This window comes from Lathamus discolor, chromosome 8 (assembly GCF_037157495.1).
Source record: "Lathamus discolor isolate bLatDis1 chromosome 8, bLatDis1.hap1, whole genome shotgun sequence".
In the NCBI taxonomy this organism is placed as follows: domain Eukaryota; kingdom Metazoa; phylum Chordata; class Aves; order Psittaciformes; family Psittacidae; genus Lathamus; species Lathamus discolor.
This window is the reverse complement of record NC_088891.1, coordinates 3,819,522-3,843,438: the sequence shown is the minus strand read 5'-3', so window position 1 is coordinate 3,843,438 and position 23,917 is coordinate 3,819,522. Positions and strand designations below refer to the sequence as shown.

General features: G+C 48.5%; 1 protein-coding gene across 1 annotated transcript in view; it reads left to right on the top strand.

Annotated features, from left to right (window-relative positions):
* The first annotated feature begins 15,633 nt into the window (after nucleotides 1–15,633).
* Nucleotides 15,634–23,917, top strand: part of ALDH1A3 (aldehyde dehydrogenase 1 family member A3) — a 33,959-nt gene continuing 25,675 nt past the window's right edge. The window contains exons 1-2 of the mRNA XM_065688456.1: nucleotides 15,634–15,754; nucleotides 19,261–19,365. Coding sequence (XP_065544528.1) covers nucleotides 15,656–15,754; nucleotides 19,261–19,365 — 204 coding nt within the window. The 5' untranslated portion in view covers nucleotides 15,634–15,655. The remainder of the gene's footprint in view (nucleotides 15,755–19,260; nucleotides 19,366–23,917) is intronic.

Below are 23,917 nucleotides of genomic sequence, written 5' to 3'. Positions count from 1 at the left end.
GCTCGGTCAAAATCCTGCCCTTTCACACTGCAACAAGGCAGCCCTTCCCTCTGCCCGCTGCTCCTGCACACCCCATCCTCCTCCCAGGCCTATGGTTTAGAGCAGATCAAATACCTTCAGGTTCTTAGCAAGGTTTTGGCAAACGCACAAAATACTTCTCTCCGATGACATAAATATTGTATGTTATTTGCTGCCTTGCCAAAATGCACGCGCACACACACACAGACACACACACACGCACTCCTAACTAAGCAACAGTCTTGAAAAGTTAGGCTCATTGCTTAGAAAGAAATATACAGCGTTTTATAAACCCAAATTGATCACGCACCACGTGTTGAAAATATGTACGAAACCGGGACCCCAAAACTCCATTAAAGCCCTTTGAGACAATACATCACTGCACCTTTATATTGCACAGAGGGGTTTAACAACCCTTCTCCAGGAAAATATTTTACTAGGTAACAAAAAAAACGCAGTTATTGAAAACACATCTATTTGATACTTTTGGCAATTCGTTTTACTGCTCGCATTTCCAATTCATTGGTGCAGTTCATGAAAAAACATATTTTCACAGTTGGGTCATGGTATTATTGCTCTAATTTTATGGGGTTTTTCTACTTGAAGGTCGTGATAGGATTTCTTTCTGCAAAACAACTATGACAAAGATGTTTGCCCACTTTGGTGATAGTGTCAATGTTGTAGGGAAGCAGGGTCTGCTGCAAGTGTAGAATACACACAGACGTGCCTACAGGAAATGATGACACCTTTCTGCGTAAGCAATGTTATGTCTGAACCAGCTAAAAAAGAGCCAGAGGAAGAGCTAGTATGTTTGAATCTCCTAAGGAACAAAAAGAAGGTATTATGTACTAGGCCATATTAAAATCTTTAAATCAAATAGATGATTTTACATCAGAACACCTGAACTGTCCCTTGCGCTCGCCTGACCTGGATAAATCACTTCATCTCACCCTCTAGCATTCCCCTTCTTTTGGCTGGTGTGAATACACCTCTCCAGGCGAAAGCCTGGCTTGAATGTGACCTGCCCACAGCTGACCCCAGAAGAGGGCAAAGGAAGGGAGAGAAGGAGATAAACTCTCCCTAAATCAGACTAGCAGCGCATCTGCATTGCAAACTTGGGCTCAGATTGGGTCTGCTACATCATTTTCCTGTCTAGAGAATGACTTTTCACCCGAAGCTGCTAATGCTATAACTCCATTTTAGCTGGCCATGATGGAAACATGGATGTGTGCTGGGCTTCTGCTTTTCCGTGGGTAGATAACTCACCATTTGGAAACAAACCTAAACTATAGGCATGACCCTTCAGTGCCTGCCTGAATCCATCCTCCCACCTGCCTCTTTCCTTCACAGATCTCCAAGAAGACTTTGATGGAGAGGCTCCACTTACTAACATGCAAAGAACTGAGTTACATATGTCCTTGGAAGCCCTGGTGACCCGCAGGCCTGGTGACAGCAGAAGCCACTTGGCAGTCTGTGGATTCCTGAATCCAAATGCTGGTCATCTATGGAGACCAACGCTGAACATCCAAATGAGGATTTCTGCTTATTTCATCAAACTTGTCCTGGACCGTGTGTGTGCTTACCCTTTAAGAGCTTACTTCTTACAACGCCACAGGTAAGTCTAACCTTTGCTTTCAGAGAGATACTGCAAGGACCCACAAGTACGATATGACCTTGTTCGTCCAGAGGACAGTGATTTTTCCACTTCAGTCGCTTCCTGTATGACACATGTCATTAGCTCCCAGCTTCCTGCCAGCTGATCTTCTCACTGCATTCGTTTCCTGCTCTGCACGTAATCACGGCCATGAAAGTCCATCAGCAAAAGTGCAACCAATTTGAAAGATTAATGAACCTCACGCTTTCCCTCCTTCCTCCCCCCAAAATCAGAAAGCCCACTCTGTAGTTTCCAGCACACATCTATCATTACACACTCCTGGGTCTCAGGTAAATTAGCAACCTGATTCTTTTCCCTGCTGTCACTTAGAAGAAAAGGGCTTCTTATTTGCCATCCAAGGAAAAGTACAGTAAACCTAGAACTAGATAAAAGGGAAGTAATCAAATATATTTAACTGTACTCAGCCAAATCCCATTATTTGTATGGAGGTTAGCTGGTGCGTTTGAAGAATTAGGATAGCTTTGTCTCGTAACAGCAAATAGTACTGCTTGTGACAAGTGCAATTTCTGAGCTAGTGTTCTTCCCCTCATTTAAAATGAGAAGTCCAGCTTTGTATTTCCATATTCATTTATGAATTACCACGGTGAGCTTGGCAGATATTAAAAAAGAAGGTACATGTCTGCTCTTGCACTAAGCATGTGCCTTTGGGGTGAACACAGCATCCCTCTGTCTTTCCTAGCTGGGAAATGCCTCCTCAGTATGCGAAGTTGCCTTGGATTGTCCTTCCACATCTACCTGAAGGAAGCAGGGAGAATAAAGTCACCTACGTGTCAGAGGCCACCATGTCCCTCAGTTGTAGGGAACAGCTTATGGAGTATAGGGAAAGCATAGGGCAGACTGAACAGCCACGGTGAAGAAATACCCTGGGAATATATTATGGAGATAACCATGTTGAGGGTGGTAAGAACCCAGCAAGCCTTCAGCTGGTGCTAGGATCGCAGGACTGAAAACACATGGACAACATCACAGCGGTGCTGATACAAGGGGTGCTCCACGCCTTGGCAGCTGGTGTGTGGGAAAGGAAGAATGCGCCACCTCTAGACGGCTGCAATCGATGATCACACACACAAGTACCGTCAGAAATCCCCCCAGTGCCAAAACACACCGAGTACACGGACCAAGACTGATCCAATTGGGAAACATAGCAAAACCACCTCCTAACCCTCATTCCCGGTCTCCCTGTGCAAACAGTGCAGGTTTTGCAGTGAAACCATTTGAGTACGATGTTCCAACATAAGCACTGGAATTCAAGTCCAGAGACTGAGGGAGAGTCTCCCCTGGGCTCTGCTCGTGCCAGCACACAGCCTTTCCCAGTTCAATTCTGTGCTCAAAAGACACCAGTTTGTGTGCTAACCAACCAGGGAAGTAACTTGGCTTTGCAGGCAGCCCTGTATCTTCAGGATGACGACGCAGCTCACCTGGATGCAGATGGTCATAACCAGATGACACATTCTGGTCCCAGCCTCTCGCTTTACTTTGCTCAGATGAAACATTACAACTCAATGTCGTTTCAGTACTTTGGGGAGAAGAAGGAGGGAGACAAGAGCCCCCACGATGTTTTTTTTTTTACATGCCTGAGTCAAATTACCCTCCCTTCTGCGGGGCTTCTTCTGAAATAACAGATCTTACTGTAACCAAATAGTGCCATCCAGGAAAGCCATTTTGCAACCAGCAAGGAGGCTTCTTCCTTCCCAGCAGCCACAGAAAAGGCCCTTTGTTCTCGGGCTGAGCACCTGCAGGGTGTTATCAGCAGTGGCCGGCTCGCTGAGCAGCTGCCACAAGACCCAGTGCCATCGGCATTGGCACCTGCGACCCAAAAACCATCCCCACTGGGCCACTGCCTGGGCAACTTTGGGTGCTCCCCCTCTCCCATGGGGACCAAGGGCACCAGCCCAGCCTGTGCTTTCTTTCTTTTCCCATAGTGAAATGAGCAGCCTCACTCCAAAGGATCTTTAGAGAACCTTGAGGAGGTGGTAACTACGTAAAGGATGGAGAACGAGCCTTAGGCACTACCATGCTTTTCTGGAGCACTGGCATCCTGGGCAAATGGTTAGAAACTACACCTTGAAGAGTACAAGGTGGAACTGTTGACTGGCAGGAGGAGCAGGGCATCTACCAGAGAGGGAGTCGCCTGATGTGACCCAGGAGAAGACTGCACCCCAGGCTGGACCCAGGCACAGCTTTCTGCTCTGTCTATAGATCCAGCACTTCTGTTTGTGGCAAGACAGGCCTATGTCTGCTTAGAAACTCAAGGAAATCTAACTCATTCAACCCAGCAGATAGTCTCTTCATACACCTGAACATAGAATGGCACTCTATAAAGCATCACTGTCAGGCACATCAGCTTCAAAAAACAGAAGGTTTTCATTCTTTTGCTGCATTTTACATGATTAAAAGAAGAAGGGCACCAGGGCAGGAAAGCTGGAAGGGCAGAAAGCAGGGGCTGTCAGTCGTAGATCTACCATGAGGTAATCTGGAGAGCTGTCTGCACCAGTTGAGTCCATGCTGGCTCTGGAAGGATTTTACCAGTGGCCTCAGTAGAAATTGTATCTGCAACCTATAAGTTATTTAGCAGGTCCAGGCCTGCAGGCCTTTCTCTAAGTATTGCTTTTCCACCAAAGTCAAAGGCTGGACAGTCCACACCACCAAAAATGTAAAGCAAGCACATCATTCTCCCTTTCCTGATAATCCAGATAAAACCCTGACTGCTACAAGGCAGTCGTACATCGGCGATTTCAGCAATGCCTCAATGCAGGACGCACAGTATTTATCCTGGAGAAGTTCTGCTAAATACCAAGAGAAAATTGCATGATGTGAGAAGTGGCAGACCGCAGCTGAAGCTTCATCATCTGCAGTGGCGGTTCAGCACTGACCTCACGAGTTCTTCCACACACCATGGCATCGCTTCCATTTTCTTTGGACTGCAGCAGTGAAAGAACAAACATTGCAAAAGGGTCAGAATGAGACGGTCAAGTGCCAGGGCCGAGCCCCTGTGAGGTTTGGATAAATGGACAAAATAACACCAAGCATAAGCTTTACCTGGGAAAACCCACCGTTTCTGGGTGCGTGTTCAGGCAGTTTGTAGTGAACGAGCCCCTTTAAACCTCGGTCTCTGTACAGACAGCAGTAGCAGCTTTCCCATGACTTCATGTTTTTATCTCTTTCTAATATTCCCCCCTTTCTTCTTCGCAAAGGGAAAATGTCCAGGTTTGTTCCTTTTAACTTTGTTCGTGGTAGCGCTCTTGACAGAAGGACTTAGTGTCTATTTAACATCTTTGCAAGGAAAAGGGAGAAACTTCTCGGTTACATAAAAGTTTGTATCAAAATTCAAGAATCCCGATTAATTATTGGAGACTTGCCTTGTATCATTCAATTTGCTTGAATAGCTTTAAAGATTAAGCAGATCCAAGGCCTAACAGAACCAGGGCCAGTAAGACAATAGCTGAGATTTCCCTTTGAAACAAAATATACAGGTGGTTTCAGTGAGTTTCTGTGTCTATCTGCCCGGCTTTCTTATTTTTATGTCGTATCCGATATCACAGAAGCTGGCAGTAGAAATCATATAGCAATTTGTGAAAGCTTGTTGCTGTTCTAGATATCATATAGTCTGTTCCACACCAGCCAAGACAAAACCAATGCCTTTACTCCTCGAGTTTTCATTCAAAGGATAATGATCTCTGGTAACAAAATATTTGGCAGTGGCATTATTTAAAATGCACAGAGGAAATGTTTGTCCCTAATTCAAGGGCCTGTGGTCACACAGTCTCTGTTCACTTGGTATTTACCAGCGAATGCCAGCGGCAAAAAGCCCAGGAACAGAGTTAAGTTTATCGCACTGCATCCTTAACCCATCCCGTTGTAAGGGAGGGGGGGAAAAAGTAATCACTGGATTTCTTTGCGGCTGGAGAAGTTATAAACTGTGTGTTATACCCAGCAGGCTCTGATGGCTCCTTCGGTAAACATCTAATTAAGCAGTTGGGGTGGATTTTTTTCCCTTTCGGCGCATACTGTTGTGTTTTAAAATCCCTTTGCATTAAACGACTTCTCGGGTTTTACCGAATTTCTCACACGGCCAGAAGAAGGGAGTAGCGAAAAAGGCAGAGAGGAGATTTCGGTCGTGGGAACAGGAGTCAGACACAGGGATTTGCAAAGGCTGAAGGCAAATCCTCCCCGAAATCTCCATCTAAAACACCGAATACCGCAGCCACGAGCTGCCTGGGACCGCTGCCTACCTAAAGAGGGAGCAATGAAGCCAGCCCGAGGGGGATGCCCGCGTTTGGGAAAGGGGGGATCGCTCCCCGGAACCCAAATGCCGTTAAATCACCGCGCAGGACGCGTCCTGGCGGCAGCCCTTTGGGAAAGCGGCGGGTTCGCTTTTAGTGGTGCAAATCGGAACTCCGCGAGCTTTACTCGGCGAACCCAAGTGGGTGCCCTGCAGCGGGGCGAGCCGGCGTGGGGGGAACAGCCCCGGCGGTGTGGAGAAGAGCCGAGCATCCCCCCTCCCCTCTCTTCCCTTTGGAGAGATGCTGCGAGGAGGTCAGAAAACTGCGGATCTCCCGCCGAGAAAGCGCGGAGCCAGTGCCCGAGGGGAAGCTGCCGGCCCCGGGCACGGTCCCGGTCGGTACCCATAGACCGGGACGGGTCGGGGGGACCCCGGGGTGCACCCATCTTAAACACGGAGAGATTAATGGGGGGGTGTTTAATGGGAGCCACGTCGAGGTACGGGGCTGGGCTGGAAGGGGCCGAGCACACCCCGGGTCAACCTCGCAACCCGGAGGGGACGCAGGTCTCTGCCCGGCGGGATAGAGCCGGGCAGGGGCGGGTCCCCCGGTGTCCCCCCCACCCCTCCGCCCCTTCTCCCTCGTTAAGAAAGTGTTAGAAAGTTGCTGAAGTGCGAAATGAGCCTGCGAAATCTCGTTGTCCTCATTAAACTCTGACAAGGAGGGTGACAAGAAGCAGCGGAGGGGAAACAATGCGGGCAGTGTTGGGGAGAGCCCCTCGCCGGGGGCAGCCTTTGTGCCAGCCAACAAAAGCTCTTGTTTGCATGTGTTAAAGTCCATTAAACCGCGGCAGCCCCAGGTGCAAACGCCAGCCCCGCAGGGGCCGCGCAACCTTCCGCGCCCGCTGAGCGCGGCGGCGGCGGCAGCACCGCGGTCCTCAGCGCCGGGATGCGAACGGGCAGGGCCGGGGCACGGTCCTGGCGGGGTGTGCACGGCGAAGTCCTACTAATGAGGGCCCGGCTCTTCATTAACAGGCGTGCCATGCAAGCCTGCAAACCTGGGTGGGTTTTGCTTTGCTCTCGTCTTCTTGCGTGCCCCCGGATCCTTCTGTCCCCTGCCTGGTGTTAGTGGAAGCGTGAAGGCTCTGCAGCAGGAGGATGGGACACAATGTCGGCTATTGTGCTGCTCACCCCATCAAAGGAGGGGACACTGGTGGGACCCCGTAGCTCAGGGCCATGGACCTGCTGAGAAAAGAGCTCAGCCGACACAGAATCATAGGATCAACCAGGTTGGAAAAGACCTTTAAGATCAAGTCCAACCATCACCGCAGCACTGCCAAGTCCACCACTAAACTATGTCACTAAGGGCCTCATCTACATGGTTTTCGAATGCTTCCAGGAATGGTGATTCCACCCCTTCCCTGGGCAGCCTGTTCCAATGCCTGGCAACCCTCTCAGTGAAGAAATTTTTCCTACTATCCAATCTAAACCTCCCCTGGCAGAGCTGGAAAGCATTTCCTCTTGTGCTATTGCTTGTTAAATGGGAGAAGAGACCATGTGCTGTGATGTGGTTTGTTCCTGCTGTGGCTTCTCAAGGTATGTTGGGATGTGGTGAAGCCAGCAAATCCCTATACATACTCCCAAGGTTTGAAGAGCAGTTTGCCAACTCCTGGTTCAAACAGCAGAATTCAGCCCAAAAGGTGAAAAAGAGAGGGAGGGACTGCGCAAAGCTTAACCACAAAACCCAGCCTTGCACAGGTCAAAGCCTATGAAAACAACCTCACCACAGTGTTAGGGTTTCACACGACTGGCACTGTGCTTTGTCCAAGAAAAAGTATTTCCAGGTTGTGTTGCAACAAGTCCACATCACTTCATCCCCAGTGGGTCTGCCTGGGATCTGCCCCACGGCTATTTTAAAATGTGCTGTTTATAACGATTCATTGCAGTTGATAGGGCTGGGAGACTTGCCTTTTATTCTTCGATTAGACATAAAGGCTCTGAGCTGGCAAACACTACGCGCTATAAGCATGTGAGCAGCTCTGCTGAAGTCATCCGGGACTGCTCACGTGCTTAACATTAAGCCTGTGTCAGTGCGCAGGATCAAGGCTGGAGATGGTATCTTCTTTAAGGATGTTTGCTTACCTGCTCTGTATTTCTAGATTCGTGACTGTGCCCTTCACACCCATTTCTCTGGGAAGAGCTGCCAGAGGTAGAGTCAGCCGGACACAGCTCACACGTAGCGTGATGAAGCCCGTAAACAGAACTTGTTTGCAGGAGGTTGATTCGGGAAGACATTATGGCACCGGGTACGTTGCAAACTGTTCAGCTGTGCAAGGCTGTGTGTATTGAGGCGTTAATGCAGAATTGTTGGGCATTGGGCCCACTACAGCTGTGATGATGAGTGAGAGCAAAGAGGGAGGAAGGAGCAGAAGAAGAAAGTACATTTTAGGCTCCTCAATTCTTGACGAGGCAACCGCTGCTTCCCAAACCTGGGCACTGGTTCCAAATACCTCTTATCAAGAGAAAGTAAGTAGGAAACAACGTGATCTGCAGAGAAAACAAACGTATTTGTTTTTTCATTTGCCAATCCCTCAAACAATAGTTGTTTGTAGGCAAATAATCCTCAGGTCTGCACCCTAGATCAATGCAGGGAGTGGTTCCCATCGCTCCATGGTGCCAGACACACTGAATGGTCTGTAATGAAACAGGTCCTTGAACTTCTTCACGGCACAGATGCTATCTTAGTAGGTTATCGTGCACTTGCTTCTGTTCCTGCTCCCCCTCTCCTCCTCTTCCAACACTAGGCCTGGCAGGGAGGAGCAAAAGCAAGAGGAAATAGAAGTTGTTTTAATATAAAAGGCTTGACAACGTTCAGCTGTTTGTTATTTCCTTGCCACTAACTTTTCCAATTCACTTTTAGAGCCAGGCAAATTAAAGGGAAGGCCGGTCCTTGTGCAGCCAGTGTAATACCTATGATACGCATGAAGAAAATTAATTTGATTGAGGATTTTGCTTCATGAAGTCATTACAGTGCAAAGTATAAAAAGGCTTTGTTTTGCTCTGAGCCAGCAAAGTCCTGGTTTGCATCAGGACATCATATTTAGGATTACAAATGCTCACACAAGTAGCATTTCATGGTATCTCGCATCACTTCTCTTCACCTTTACTGACAGATTCTGTGGAGGTAGAGAAGAATGGGAGAAGAAACTCTTCTCCAGCCCCAGATGTGTTAAAATGGAAGCTTTAACCCACAGAGCATGAGAAGGGAGATACAAATATTGGGAGAGTGCTGAGTTCACGCAGTACGGCTGCTTCGAATTCCAAGATACACCAAATGCCTACAGCCCTTCTTCACTAATATCACCCAGCAAAGCCCAAGTAAGGTTGGATTAACTTTAAAAACCCTACATAATACAGACAGTTTCCAAAAGATCTTCAGGACAGCCTCATCGTTCTTTTTAAGGCATCTTTCTAGAATCCAATCCTTTTGAAATCACATGTGAATCCTTTGATAAATTGAGTAGAACTTGCCTTGGGATAAACCAGCAGACCTCCCCACTAATTTTGTGTCATTTGCAATGCCTTTCCGAGGTGAAGGCAGTGGCTCAGCTCGCACCATTTCTCCTGCTTGTTTTACATGGCAGCTGATCAGGTTTGGCTTCAATGAACTCAGCCAAAACCTGTGTAAAAGCCAAGCCTTTAAGCAGCAGTAATTACCATTAGATAACTATGTAAGTGTTTAGACAGGTAAATAAGCAAATAGGTGCCTTTGTTACTAAACAGCTTCTTCCAACAGGTATCTAAGGGACTTATTCATTATGTATTTCTCCATGTTTGTATTCTCTGTGTCTGTGTGGTGGGTTGACCCTGTCTGGATGCCTGCTGTCCACCAAAGCTGATCTATCACTCCCCTTCTCAACAGGATGGGGGAGAGAAAATACAACAAAAGGCTCATGGTTGAGATAAGAACAGGGAAATCATTTGTCAATTACCATCGTGGGTAAAACAGACTTGACTCAGTGAAATTAGTTTAATTTATTGACAACCAGATCAGTAGGACAATGAGAAATAAATCCAAATCTTAAAACATCTTCCTTCCACCTCTCCCTTCTTCCTGGGCTTAACTTCACTCCTGATTTCTCTACCTGCTCCCCGCCAGTAGCGTGGGGGGACAGGGAATGGGGATTGTGGTCAGTTCATCATGTTGTATGTGCTGCTCCTTCCTCCTCAGAGAAGGACTCCTCACACTCTTCCCCTGCTCCAGCCTGGGGTCCCTCCCATGGGAGAGAATCCTCCACGAACCTCGCCAATGTGAGTCCTTCCTACAGGCTGCAGTTCTTCATGAACAGCTCCATTGTGGGGTACGGTCCTTCAGGATCAGAATTCTCCAGCATGGGGCCCCCACGAATTCACGAGTCCTGCCAGGAAACCTCCTCCAGCGCGAGCTCTTCTCTCCATGGGGCCACAGGTCCATGGAGAGAGAAGCTCCATGCTCTAGCACAGGTTTCCCAGAGCCTTCTTTGGGCAGCTCCTTGCTCTGCCCTGGGGTCCTCCATGGCCTGCAGGTGGATTCCTGCTCCACCATGGACCTCCATGTGCTGCAAGGGGACAGCCTGCTTCACCATGGTCTGCACCAGGAGAGCCTCTGCTCTGGCGCCTGGAGCACCTCCTTCCCTACTTCTCCACTGTCTTTGGGGCCTGCAGAGCTGTTTCTGTCACGTATTCTCACTCCTCTCTCTGGCTGCAGTTGCTCTTGTGCTGTAGCTTTTTCCCTTTCTTGAATACATTATCCCAGAGGTGCTATCACCATCACTGATGGGCTCAGCCTTGGCCAGCAGTGGGTCTGTCTTGCCATGCGAACCCAATACAGTGTGGAATAAAGAAGCCAGCCCAGTAAGAGGGGACCAGGCTGAGGGAGCTCTCTAGATCCTGTTTGTTTCTGAGGTCTGGGGTGGATCTTGGGATTTTGCAGCCAGAAAATACTTGGAGAAACAAAGCAAACCAAAACCTGCTGGCAAAGCATGTCTTGCTCCCTTCAAATGGCCAGCCCATACCAATTAAACAGCCCATTACTACTACCAGGGAGCCTGTAAAATGCCAGTCATATCCGAGTTCAAAACAACCCATCCTGCCGCTGACCCGTATCGCGGTGAAGCTGATGGACAGTGATGAAATTTAAGATTTTTAAGTTTGCTTAGAAAAATGAACTCAAACCCTAGAGAAACTAATGTTACAGGAATAGAAAGTTTACAAAATCTGGCACAGAAAAGTAAGAAAAAGTCCCAGATGAAAGTCACTGGGGAGCAATGCACTGTCAGCTGCGTGTTCTGCCTTAGCTGGGTGTTTTGGTGGGAGATCTTCTGATCCGATTTGTTGTTTAATGACTGCCGTAGCTGAGCGCAGTGGGAGCTGAGCTCAGAATGCCCATCATGTAAAGTGCTCACACTGTAGGTGACTCACATGGGGAATCCAAAATGATGAAGACCCTTCTTTTAATTCATCGCCACCTGCTTTCTTTCCTTGCTGATAATCCAGGGTCAGGATCCTCTCTGAATTACTGGGAAAGGAAATGCTGCCTGTGAAACACTCAGACATTGCTGTCATGAGCACCATGGAAAAACCAGACGGAAATGAATAATTTTGTGCCCAAAGCACAGTTTGAATAACAGGCAGTAAAAAGCCCCGTCGCTGCACATTAAACAAGAGGGGAATAAATCATGAGGGAGCTGCTCTCTCAGGAGCCGCAATCACTGCCAACGCGGAGTGAGGGGTTGCCTGCAGGAAAAGGACATGGATAACTCAATTACAGTTCATCAGGCTGCGCAAAACCAGGCAAATTCTGATCAGTTCTAGCTGCTGAGTGCCAGAGTGTGCAGCCTCAGTAGCCTTTTAGAGTATATCGTTTCACCCACATATTTATGTTTGAGTGTATATGTGTGCTTCAGGGTTTATGTAAAATAAGCAGAAGCAGCTTTGGCTCTGTGCCATGTTAACTGCTCTACGCAGCTACGGGGCTTCTGGTCAGCTTGAAGCATAGGCTGAGGTCTAGATGCAAAATATCGTTGGAATATCAATTGATCAACTTGTGTCATAGCTCTCAGTGGCGACGCCACTGCTGACCGGGCAAAATCATTGTACTGTGGGTGAATATGTGCTCCGTTGCTAAATCTGTCTTGATCCATGGGGCAGGATGCCAAAGTTGTCTGGAAACATCATGCTCCCAGGTGATCCAGAGACGTCTTCACTGATCCTCCGGATACAACCTCCTGGTATGGAGCCAGGAGGTAAGATGCATGTATACAGGAGCAGAGCGTATTTGAAGGATGAGTTACCAACATTATTCCCTTCATTCTGGTTAAATGAGGTGGGGAAGTCAGAGAAATTAATTCCTGCAGAGACCCCTGACCCCCACAGCAGATAGGGAGACAGCCACATCATAGCACAAACATCTCCTTGGCACAGAAATGGGTGCTTAGGTCTGATCCATGGTTGCGGATTTAAGAGCGCGTATGTCTGACCCAGCAGAGGAAAGACAATCTCTGTGCTGGCTGGCAGAGCAGAACTGGCGTGCTCACAGCTAGAAACCTGTGAGACACGGCTCTGCAGAGCAGCACAGCACCAGGGAATTCACAGCTATCGCAGGCGATGCAGCAGGTTAAGGATACATATTGCAGACATCTCCGCAAACACTGCTGCAACAGTAGAACATAACAGGGTGACTCAGTAGTGATGTGACCTTTCATTAACAGATGCTTTTCCTCTTGTGGCTGTTTCTGACACGTTTATCAACTGTTACAAACTTAGGTAAACCCCATTTTTTCAGTGCTTCTATCTGAATGGTGGCATGGCCCTCCTGGAGCATGGGAATGAATATAAAACGTCTCTCACTTGTTCTGATCAGGGCTCTGCTGTTGCTTTTAGGACATCTCCCGCTGAGCTATCCATTCAGCAGTCTGGGGGAGCGAGTGCTTCCACCTCTGTGGATCTGATATAAGCACCAGTGACAAAACACTCATCTCCTGAGGCCAGTGGTGTTATTCCCATTTGCGGTAGGAATGAGTTTGCCCAACAAGGGCCCAGTGTCCACAAAACTCTTTGAGAGGGGAACATTTTGTTACTCTTCTTGTGACGTTCCTAGGGGGGAACATTGCAGACAGCTCTGCGTATTGGTTAAAGTTTATTGTTTCAGCTCATTCATATGTCGCTGACTCACAACTCATTCACTTTGTGCAGCCTTTCAAAAGTCTTACACATGCCCAAACCCTGCATGTGGAACTCTTGCCTTAGATATAGCTCACACCGCACCAATGTTAACTCGAAGAAGCAATAACACCTAAAGTAATTTCCCCAGGAATGTCTTGTAAAAAGTCTTCCTCATGAGGGGTAAGAGACATGGTCATTCCATGCGAGAAAACCCACTGGAAGGACTCTTTAACCACTGCTCGTCCTGGAACTTCTTATTCATCATTCTCCTCATCCACGTATTTTGTCCTCTAGTTACAAGAGTACTTTCCCCTTTAGCTGAGCATTTCTGTGGGCAAAATACAGACAGAAATAGATAAATGCTATTGATATTGCGTCACCTCTGTAACAATTTCCTCCCTGCTCCCTGCTATTTGAACTGTCAAGTTATTGCCTGTAGTGTTGTGATACATTCTGGTAAAACCAGAAATGGCAAATTACTAGAGGTCCAAAAAGGTTTGGTTGCCAGACCATGCCACTGGGCCTAATGGATCAGGGGTCATTTCTTTTCCAGAGATAACAGACAGAAATGTCTCCTGTCTCAGGCTTGAACTTGTGCATCCAGTCAGTCTCCTTGGAGTGTTGTTGAGGCCATCTGAGGGTAGCTTAGATCCAAATTCCTCTTTGTTGGGACCAGGACTATGTTGGGATTTGGTGAACAGATTCTTCAAGCTTTGAGGCTTTTGTGGATAATACCAACCGGACAGTTGAAAATGGACAGCTTAGAAACAAACATTTCTGCTGTTGTAATGCATCCCTTTATTTTCTGATAATGCTTATTCGCTTCTGCCATTGCATACGAAGACATTCCCACAAACGACTTATAACTGAAGCACCTTCCCATGTGAAGAGGAGATTCCGTCTTGCAGCTGGTAGGGTGGATGAGTCCTTTAGCGTTGATAGTTCAATAGAAATTGATTCAGTGGCTTGTCTGGTAAAGACTGGGGGGGGGGGGGGGGAACGACACAAAAATCCTCCTTTGTGTTATGGCAGGGCTCAGGAGCCAAGCACCATTGAATAGGCTTTCACCTGGGCAGAGGACCTCCAGGACTACCCTGCAGGTTGCGGGAAGTGCGGTTCAGTTCATCCATGGTACTTTCCCTTCTGAATCAGCACTAACTCTTGTGCTGCTGCGATATCACGGGCTGTCCGCCTTTGGAAGCACCGAGTATTTTTAAGCATTCTCCGGCAAAGTGCTGACTGTTGCTGGGGAGGACAGATTCTGCGAAGCATTTTGTAAGATAACTGCTGGCATCTCGCCACTCGTTATATGGAAAATATGTTGTATTATCTTCCATGTGTGTGTGGGTGTAAGGGTGCTCCCAGTGTCCTGGCCCCCAGCCTGCAAAGACTTACACATATTTCATTCAGAACGAAGTGAAGCAATGCATAATGAACTTGTTCAGGCGCAGAGCCTAGATCTGTCACTTCAGACATGTTCCATATCCTTTAGGGCTTCTTGAAAGACAGCAGCTTTCTCGATGTTCTGAGTATGCTGCTATGAAAACCGTGCTGGAGACTGGCTGTGTAGGACACAAGTACATTGGTTATCACTGTAGGAAGTTGCAGCGGGAGGGCTTGGTCCTGCGCTGATATGCTGAGGCCTTTTAGTCAAACTGGGGTGGTCAAACTGGTCCCAGACTCACGTACGCACATGGATGTGAAGGATTTGCTGTCTGCTCCACACCAGACACTTCATAGGATCCCGGACTGGTTTGGGCTGAAAGGACCTTAAAGCTCACCCAGCTCCAACCCCTGCCACGGGCAGGGACCCCTTCCACTGGAGCAGCTTGCTCCAAGCCCCTGTGTCCAGCCTGGCCTTGAGCACTGCCAGGGATGGGGCAGCCACAGCTTCTCTGGGCACCGGGTGCCATGACCCTCATAGTGTCCTTTAATGTAACTAGTGTCTTTAACGTCCTAACAAAGACCTCCTCGTATCCATCGTAAATCTCCCCTCTGTCAGCTTTTTGTAACTCGATGTGAAGTTTCCTCCGTCTCGATCAGCCCTGCAGAGGCACCGTGCGAAGAACGGAGCATGCGGAGCCGAGGTGAGGACGGCAGCGCACCGGCCGCGCCGCGGTCGGTAGCGGGTGTTGACAGGTGAGGGGAGACCCTTCCCGTCAGCGCCTTCCCCGCCCCATGCCGGGGGCAGCCGAGGCACCCTCCACGCCGACACCCTCTTGCGCTGGGCCGCTTCCTCCCTTTGGGCGAAGCCGCCGCGGCCGCCCGGAGCCCGCCCGGGTGCCACCGGGCCCCCTCCTTCCCCTCACGCTCCCCGCCGCGGCCCGCGGGCGCCCCCCGGGCCCCGCTGCCTCAGCGGAGCCTCGGCGGGGCGGCGCCGCCCGGTACCTGAGGCCCGCGGCCGCGCGACGGGGCGGGGCGAGGGCGGCGGCCAATGGGGGGGGGGGGGGGGGGGGCGGGCGCCCCGCGCGCGCCGCTCTTAAGGCGGAGGCGCGGGGCTGTCAGCGGCAGAGCGCGGCGCGGGGCTCGACGGCGCGGCCATGGCCGCCCTCAACGGCGCTGTGGAGAACGGGCAGCCCGACAGGAAAGTGCCGCCGCTGCCGCGGCCCCTGCGCGGCCTGGAGGTGAAGTACACCCAGGTGAGCGGGACGGGGGCGGCGGGCAGCGCCGAGGCGGTGCAGGTGCTCGGCGGGGTCGGGCTGGTGCTGAAGTCTCATCCTTTTAACACGAGGTTTTCTCCATCGCTGTCATTTTTCTTGATTCTTTCCCCCCCCTGCCGCTGACCTAGACTTGAGGTTCATCGGGGGGTTTACGTGCGGTTGAATGACTGGGGTGAGCAGATGACGGTGGTACTTCTAGGGGAGCTGCTGTTGCCCCAGTCCCTAAACCCCAGTTTTAGGGGAAAAGACCCCAAAACACTAAAGTTGTGGTGCTGCCCTGGGTGCCCACCGGCATCTCTCCCTGGTGGGGTGGCAACCGTGGCGCCCATCAGTGGCAGGCCCGCAGCGTGAGGGCTGTGGTGCCTTGCTGTCCCTCCTGGCTGCCATCTTCCCCAGCGCGGTGCTCGCAGGCCAACCTGGTCGATGCTTTTAGCATCACGTTGGCGCTCAGCGAAATCGGATTTGGATGGGGTGAGCCCGGGCGGAGGCGAGAAAGGGTTTATCCATGGGGGCAGCTGCTTGCCTGGGTTGTGTTCTGCTGCTCTTAACCGGGTGGGAAGCTGCTGTGCGGTGGGATGGGGCCGTGCTGGGTGCGGGGCCAGTGCTAGGGTGGGTTTGGGTCCTGGTGAATGCGGGAGCATAGAGGAGAGCCGGTGTCCTACAGGGCTGGCCTTGTGAAAGGGCTCTGTTATGGCCCTGGAGCTGCCCTGGGGTGGTGTTAATACATGTCTTGGTGGTGGCTCGCTGTGCCAACATCGCTCCTCCATGGCTTCCCCATGGGATGAGAAGTCAGGCAGCACAAACCCCACCTCTCCATCTCCACTGAGCTCCCCTTCAGTCATTCCTGACCTGCCAGATTTAACCAAAGGCTCCTCAGTGTGATCACGTTGTCCTCCAGAGGTGAGGCTGGCACTGGTGGGGAGCTGAGCACTGCTGCAGGAATCCCAGCTCCCCAAATGCGGCTGTAGCTCTGCAATAGCCCGGGCGCCTTTTTGTTCCACAGCAGCCTGACCCGCTGCCTTGTGCAGCGGGGAAAACATCCCGGCTGTTGCGCTGCTAGGCAGCCTTGACTGCCATAGTTTGAGCGATGTGCCTGGACTGAAAGAGCTGGAGGGGCTGAGTGAGTGCTTTAATTGCTGTTATATTTCTATATTAAGTATTAAAAATAAAAGACAGGATGTGAAGTCCATTCTCTTGCGGTGAGAAGGAGTAATCAGTGATAGCTTATCCAGCGAGGTGTCGACTTCAATTGTGCAATCTGAAGTGCCGAACAGATTAGCAATTAGTGGTAGTCACTGGACTAGATTAATATTTAACATCCCAAATTTATTGGCTTTTTCTCTGTAAGATAAACTTGTCATTTCGCAGCAAATTGGATCTGCGGCTGCTGATTGCGGAATGGCGTAATGCTGCTCAAACAGCTCTTTCCTGCATCCAAAATGGACACGGCCATTAGAGGTGTTCTTAAACATCCAAATGTTCTGGTTTTTGTTATTTTTATTGTTGTGAACACTCCTAAATACTCCTTAGGGGTCTAATCCCGCAGCCATGCGTGTTTGAAAACGTGAGGTTTTTATTCTCTAGAGTTTTACCGGAGACTCTGTGCACTAACAGTATCAAGGTAGTCTCTTAAAAGTGGAAACCAATGTTAATTAAAAGTGTGAATTTGACACTTGAGCTGATGCTCCCAGTGCATCTGAGAAAATAATGAGCAGCAGTCGGTGTTCATAAAACTGCAAGGGGTTTTCTAAATGCCCTGAGCTTCACCAGATGTGTACAGCTGACGGCACGCTCCCCTCTGCTTAGCAGAGGGGTTTATGTGTGGTTCTACCACTTACGGGGCTGGGGGAGAGCAAAACTTCTCAACAAAGATCTTACTTGTAGAGCAGCTTAATGCTTGTCACGGATGTGTGATGGAAGTGATCTGTCCGCAATTCCCTGTCTCAGATCATGGGTATGAAGCATGAACGGCTGATACGCACTAACTCCTGGCACTAGAGACTCGGGTTGCATGGTGTGATTCCCAGAATGATGCCAGTGTATCTGTTACATTTAAAACAGCCTGATCCTGTCAGTCTTGTGTTTTACTGCTTCTCGTAGGAGCACTGTTTTCCCATCCCTACCTTCTCAATGTTGAATGTGGAGGAAAAATGGAATCCTTCCCCAATCCTTAGTTTGTGAGCATATACCTGATGTGTAACTTTACAGTTCCTGCTCTAATTCATAATATGACTTTCTTCATTAGTGAAACGAAAGACAACTGAGATTACAATATGTAAATATTAGCATGCAGGACTTGGATACAAAGGTAGTTTGGGAGCATCAGTGTCAAGCCAGTTAATATTTCTAACGTTTTATCTCTTCTTGTGACTTCACTTGGCAACATTCTTTGGCAAAGCTCGCTTTTTCTTAGCGTGTCTGAAACAGGTGGCTCCAAAAGTGCAGCTTCTCCACATCTCAGATCTCTCAGATGCATTTTGCAGAAATAGTAATGAGAAACTCCTTTCAGGAAAAAAAAAAAGCTGCCCAAGGAAGGAAAACTATGACCCAAAGCAGTGGGAATTCCGAATGTGAGGGATGCAACATTAATCTCCTGATAGTGTATAGAGACTCATAAACAAGATCGTGAATGTGGATGACTTCCAAGTAGAAGTACTTGCTTACAGCCGCTAACAGGCTACTAATAAAGATTACTTCATCTAATCTTATTTAAAGTATAGTTAAAATATAACACTGCCAAGTTAGATCGCAGCATGGATAAGATGCATGTTGAATCAATTAATTGTCTATAGGTATTCATGTTCTGTTTACAGTGAGTAACAACACTCCAGTATTTAATGCATTTTCAGTTACGCAACACCGGGACTGTTTGTTCTTGCTCTAGAAATACAATATTTTGAAACACTTAAATCTTGTCACAGATGACTCCAAGTGATGTGGGAGGCTGCATCTAGCCTGTGGCAAGGCATGGTGGGGTAGAACCGAGCCAGTACTTATCCTCCTCTGGACAGTGCTGGGAGGGGGCAGGTTGTAGAAGCAGCCCAGGGCAGGACACACACAACCAAGTAATGTTGTACGCTGACATTTCACTTGTAGCATGTAACAAGGGGCTCCTTTTGCCTGAACCATACGAGTTTCTTTTGGTGTCTGTTTGCTGTTCCCATGGAGATGCATTTCAAAAACTGTTTCTCATTGCCAAATTATGGTGTTATTTTGTGTGGGCCCCATCCTCTGTCCTCCTCTTGCTCAAAACTAAATGGGTGCATGAAGGCTTTTTCATCTCTTCTCTACCTTAGGTTCTAGTTTGGATAAATGCTGTCTGTATCACAGTCTCCCTGGGAGAGATACTGAACATCCTTGACTCTGCCATCAATGAAAACTGAAGAGCCTTGGGACCTTTGAGGAGTACTTGTGGTTTATTTGCATTGTCTGCATGACTCTTTCCTTTTCTCTTCCCCATCCCTCTTCCTTTGCTCTCTTTTCAGATATTTATTAACAACGAATGGCATGAGTCTACAAGTGGAAAAAAATTCCCCACCTACAACCCTTCGACACTGGAGAAAATTTGTGACATAGAGGAAGGAGACAAGGTAAGGAGTTTTCCTGCTGGAAAAGGAAAAGGCAGTTTCCAAGGGACTCCCTTTTGTAGGGAAGCACACAGAGGAAAAGGTGGCTTTTAATGACAAGGTACATCTGGCCAGACTGTAAGCTGGAGGTCTGGGACACTAGATGTGCTGCTCAAGAATTACAGTGGGTGGGATCAATCCTGTCTGACTTGGCAGAGTCGCTTTCCCTGGTAGGAACTGCCTGCTGAGCACTGTCAGAGGGATGAGGTTCAGCATTGTTCTTGTTTTATATCCTGGAAGGAAGCAGCCAGTCTGAGGAAAGCCAGTCTGAGGAAATAGCAGTGATGGTGTATGCACATCTCTGACAGAACTTGGGCTTTGAGTTGGGAGTGGTTATACACAAGCTGCATGGCATTCTGTTGGAGACACTGGATGAAACTTGCCCTTTCTTAAACACAATCAACAAATAATCTGAGCACTTGAGAGAATGTAAGACATGCAAACACTGCCCACTTCCTGCTAGAGATGTAGTGCTGCTTTTCCAACTGGCGTCATGGGTTCTGGCCTCCTGTACAAATGTGGCAACTCTCAGTTAAAAGCAAATCAGTATCTCTCAAGAGTTTTAGTAGTCCCTGATGTGCTGTAGATTAGCCTGGGACATAACTGCTTGGGTTTGGTAATAGTCCGAGGTGAGGAATGATCAGATGTGACACTTTTTGTCCAAAACAGCTCATCATGTATGGGCCAACTGGCCTGATCTATGGGAAAGAGCTGGCATTTTGCAGTCATGGGAAGATGAATCACAGCTTCTCTGCTGTACCAGGGCTTGGGCTGCTCGTTGCTATTGGGCAGTAAGTGACGAGCAGCGCAGGCATTTCTGCTTGTGCTGAGGTATCTTTCTTGGTACCTAAGCTTGCTCAACACTTGTGAGGCCCAGTGCCTGGTTTCCAGCTGGGCAGCTGCCTAGGGGATCCTTTCCTGGCAGGAGTGATACCGGTTGTGCAGGGGCAATGTGTTTAATGGTATTACACTCTGTAGAGTATAGAGCCTGACCCTTCTGAAGATGGGAGCAAACTTGCTTGGCAATACAAGTCTCCAGCCTGTATGCAAATAGTCTGTAAAGTAGCTGTTCTTTTGGATGGCACTAAAGCAGCCTCTGAGGCTTATTGCCCTGGAGGGTCTGTGCATCCATGGGGCAATTGCAGATTGAGGCAGAGCCAAACATTATGTGTAATTGCTTTATGCTATCTGGGTAGGACACAACTGTGTTTAACTGCAGTGGCATGTAAACAGTGGGGCTGAAGCAAATTCTGATGCAACTGTGTTTTGTTAGGCAGGAACCATGATGTTGTTATTGTTCCCTGAGCTAAGTGTCTCCTCAAGCAGTTACAGAGCATTACATGATTATTTAAACCTGCCTCTTCATGACCTGGTTAAAGAAAACTGTTATGCAGAACTAAAAGGCCAGTTTTGCTGCTTGCCTCCTTGAGACTTGTTCAAGCCTGAATCCAAGGATAACTTTCAGCTTCTAGCTTGCAAGGGTGTAAACCTTTCCTTGGGGCCCGTCAGTGGAGCCCTCTGCCCACTGATGCTCAGCATAGGTGGCTGACTTGGTGTATAGAATAATTGCAGGTAAGAATGTAAGTTAGCTGTACCTTGGCTGCTGAAGGTCTCTTCTTTCTATCTCTTTACATCACACTTAGAATCATAGAATAGTTAGGATTTGAAAGGACCTTATGATCATCTAGTTCTCCAGTCTGTTGGAGTCACTACAGGAAGTTGTGAGTTGTTTGGTGCTTTCCAGTGTCTTGTCACCATGTGCCACCATACTTGGTTGTGCTGGTCAGTTCCACAGGGTGGTCCCTGGTACTGGCTTTGGCTCTAGTTTCAGAGCAGGACTCCACTTCCTACCCCTGAACAGAAACCCGCTGCTCCCTGGCTGTGCAGAGTGTGTTTTGCTTAGGCTGCACGTGAGGGGTGAGAATTTGGCAGCTGATATCTCAGCAATCACAGTTTAGCCTGGTGCTGAATCTTGGCTAGTGCTTTATGAGGCTCGGAGCAAAGGTTTTGTTTGTTCTTTAGTTATAGAATTGAAGATAGAATTGCCCTTTATGGGATATTTGGGTGATAAAATCTTGTATGATAAAAGAAGTATTGAAATTAAAATGATGAATTCTTCCACTGGATGCTTGGAGGCTTCTTGCTTCCCAAATAACAGCTTTGGTCCCCAGTGTTTGCCAGGTTGATAAAGATCAGGAGTAACTTTCTTCATTAGCCTTCTGCCTCCAGCAAATAATGCAGCCCTGGAACTGCCACCCTGTCTTGGTGTTGCCATATGAAGGCAGAAATACTTGTGCCATTGTGCACTGTCAATAACACTTGAACGCAGGCTAAGGTATGAGGCTGCATCAGTATTATTCTTTAGAGCAGACTCGCAGTAACACCCAGTGTTTTTGAACACTTTAGGCTGTTAAGATGCTGTTTGTAGCTGTTTTGAACTTGGGCTCAAAAGTTAGAGCAATACAATGTGTAGGCTGTTTGCAGGAGAGCAGGTCAGAGAACCTCTTCTAATTGAGAAACTGTGGCATGCTCATGCCCTGTGTCGGGAAAGTGCCTTTCCAAAGATGTGCACTTCAGAGGCTTTTCAAAGAAGTTAGTAATTGAACTGATGAAAGATGATCTCTACTGGATGTGTTCACCCCTGGCATTCTTCTTGCTGGATAAATGGAAGCAGTGCTGTGCACACTGAGCGTGAAGCAGAGCAAGGCTTTTCTGTAGGTGTTTTTCCCATTCACGGAGTGAGGTGGTGGTCTCTACTGAGCTACTAGGGCAGGAGAGGGGGGGAAAAAGGGGCAGGATAGAAATGGAGCAGCGATGAGCAGGACTTGATGTAGAGGAGGAAGGTGAAGGAGGTAGCTTAGAACAAAGAAGAGTGTGAATTTGTTCAGGGGGAAATGGTATGTGGTTGTGTAACTGGGGGTGCAAGGTGGGTATGAAGGTTTGTAGGCATTTTCCAAGGCTGCAGTGCTTGACTTTGTAATCTTAATGTTCTCTTAGTGGGGCTTTTTATGTAATGCTCAGTAAATCCATGTAGATCAGAACTGAGCACCAGGATGCACACAGTGTGTCCCTGGCACCTTGACAATTATGAGTCTTTGTCACGCCTTGTGCCTACCTATTGCAACATGCCTGCAATGAACATGCCATTCGGACTCCCTTAATGCCTAGTCATAACAGGGTGGATTAAGAATGGTATTTCAGCCTTCCTGAAGAATTTCCTTGTTTTTGCTGGTCTCTCAGGCCTATTGAGGCTGTGCAGGCTCACAAGATCTCAGTTGGTGGCGCTACTCCTGCGGGTGATTTGAGAAAGCCTATTTGTGTATGTGATGATGTCTACAATCTCCAGGCCACTGTGTGTATCCAGCATCTCTGAGAAGAGACAAGAATGAAGAGAACTAGTATTTGCAGGAGCTACAGCAGGGCTCAGGTGCTTCCATGGTTATAGGATGGGGAAAATCTCCCCACACAGCCATCTTCTCCATGTTCTGTGAGTGGCAGGGTGTTGGGAAGACCGGCAGTACCAAGGGCATGTTGTGTTGTGGCCTGTGCCAGTGCAGACCCAATGCTTTCCACATCAGTGCTCCCAGCCCGGTCACAGAAGGTAATTAATTGATGCTAAGGGAAGACTAATTTAAACCTGACATACTTCTTGTGTTTCATTGTCTGCTTTGTCACATAAAATACTGCCTTCTTTCAGCTGGAGCCTTCATTCCAGCAGGCAGAGTGGGGAGCACATAAGTGTGCGGTGGCTGGTGGTGCCTTCTGGCTTTTGTGAGGTGCCAGTTTGAATTCAGATCGACTCAACTGAAGTGAACCACTCTGAAGGCACATTCTGCCTGTGGGTGATGGGGCCCAGGCAGAACAGACCTGCCTGTACAGTGGCTGTTTGCTTGCCAGCACCCTTGGCTTGACCAGAGCCATTCTTAACCCCTTGGATGAGCACAACTTTCCTATAATGGTTTCCCCATCAGTGCCCTTCCAAAGGGTGGATTTCTTTTCCCAGTAGTATAAGTTAGGCTATTTTAAAGCTGTGTAATCTTGCAAAGAAAAGGAGCCAAATCTAGTGTAAGGTGACATTTCCGTGGGTGACAACTTGTGTTTTGTCCATGGACTTTTGCTGTAAGAAGGCAACTTGTCTCCCCATAACACTATTTTCTTGGTTGAGCCCCACACACTTCCCCATGAGGGGAGAATGGCCAGACCCTGCTGGATCAGTGCAGAGACTTACTTCATAATTGTATCCAAATGAGACTTGAGATAAGACATAAATGACAGCAACTGGAGAAGTGCTATGAGGAATGATAAAAGCCTGAAACTCTCCCTCCTTTCCCACCCCCTTGAGCCACATATTATGGTGAGGTGCAAGTTCTCCATCAGCAAAGTGGGCTGAGGGCTTTGCCAGACATTACATAGAGCAGGACTCTGTCCAAAGCCAGAGTGAGGTATGCTTTATGTATGCTTGGGGCTGTGGATGCTGCTGGCAGTGTTCCCATTGATTTCACTGGGTCAGGACATT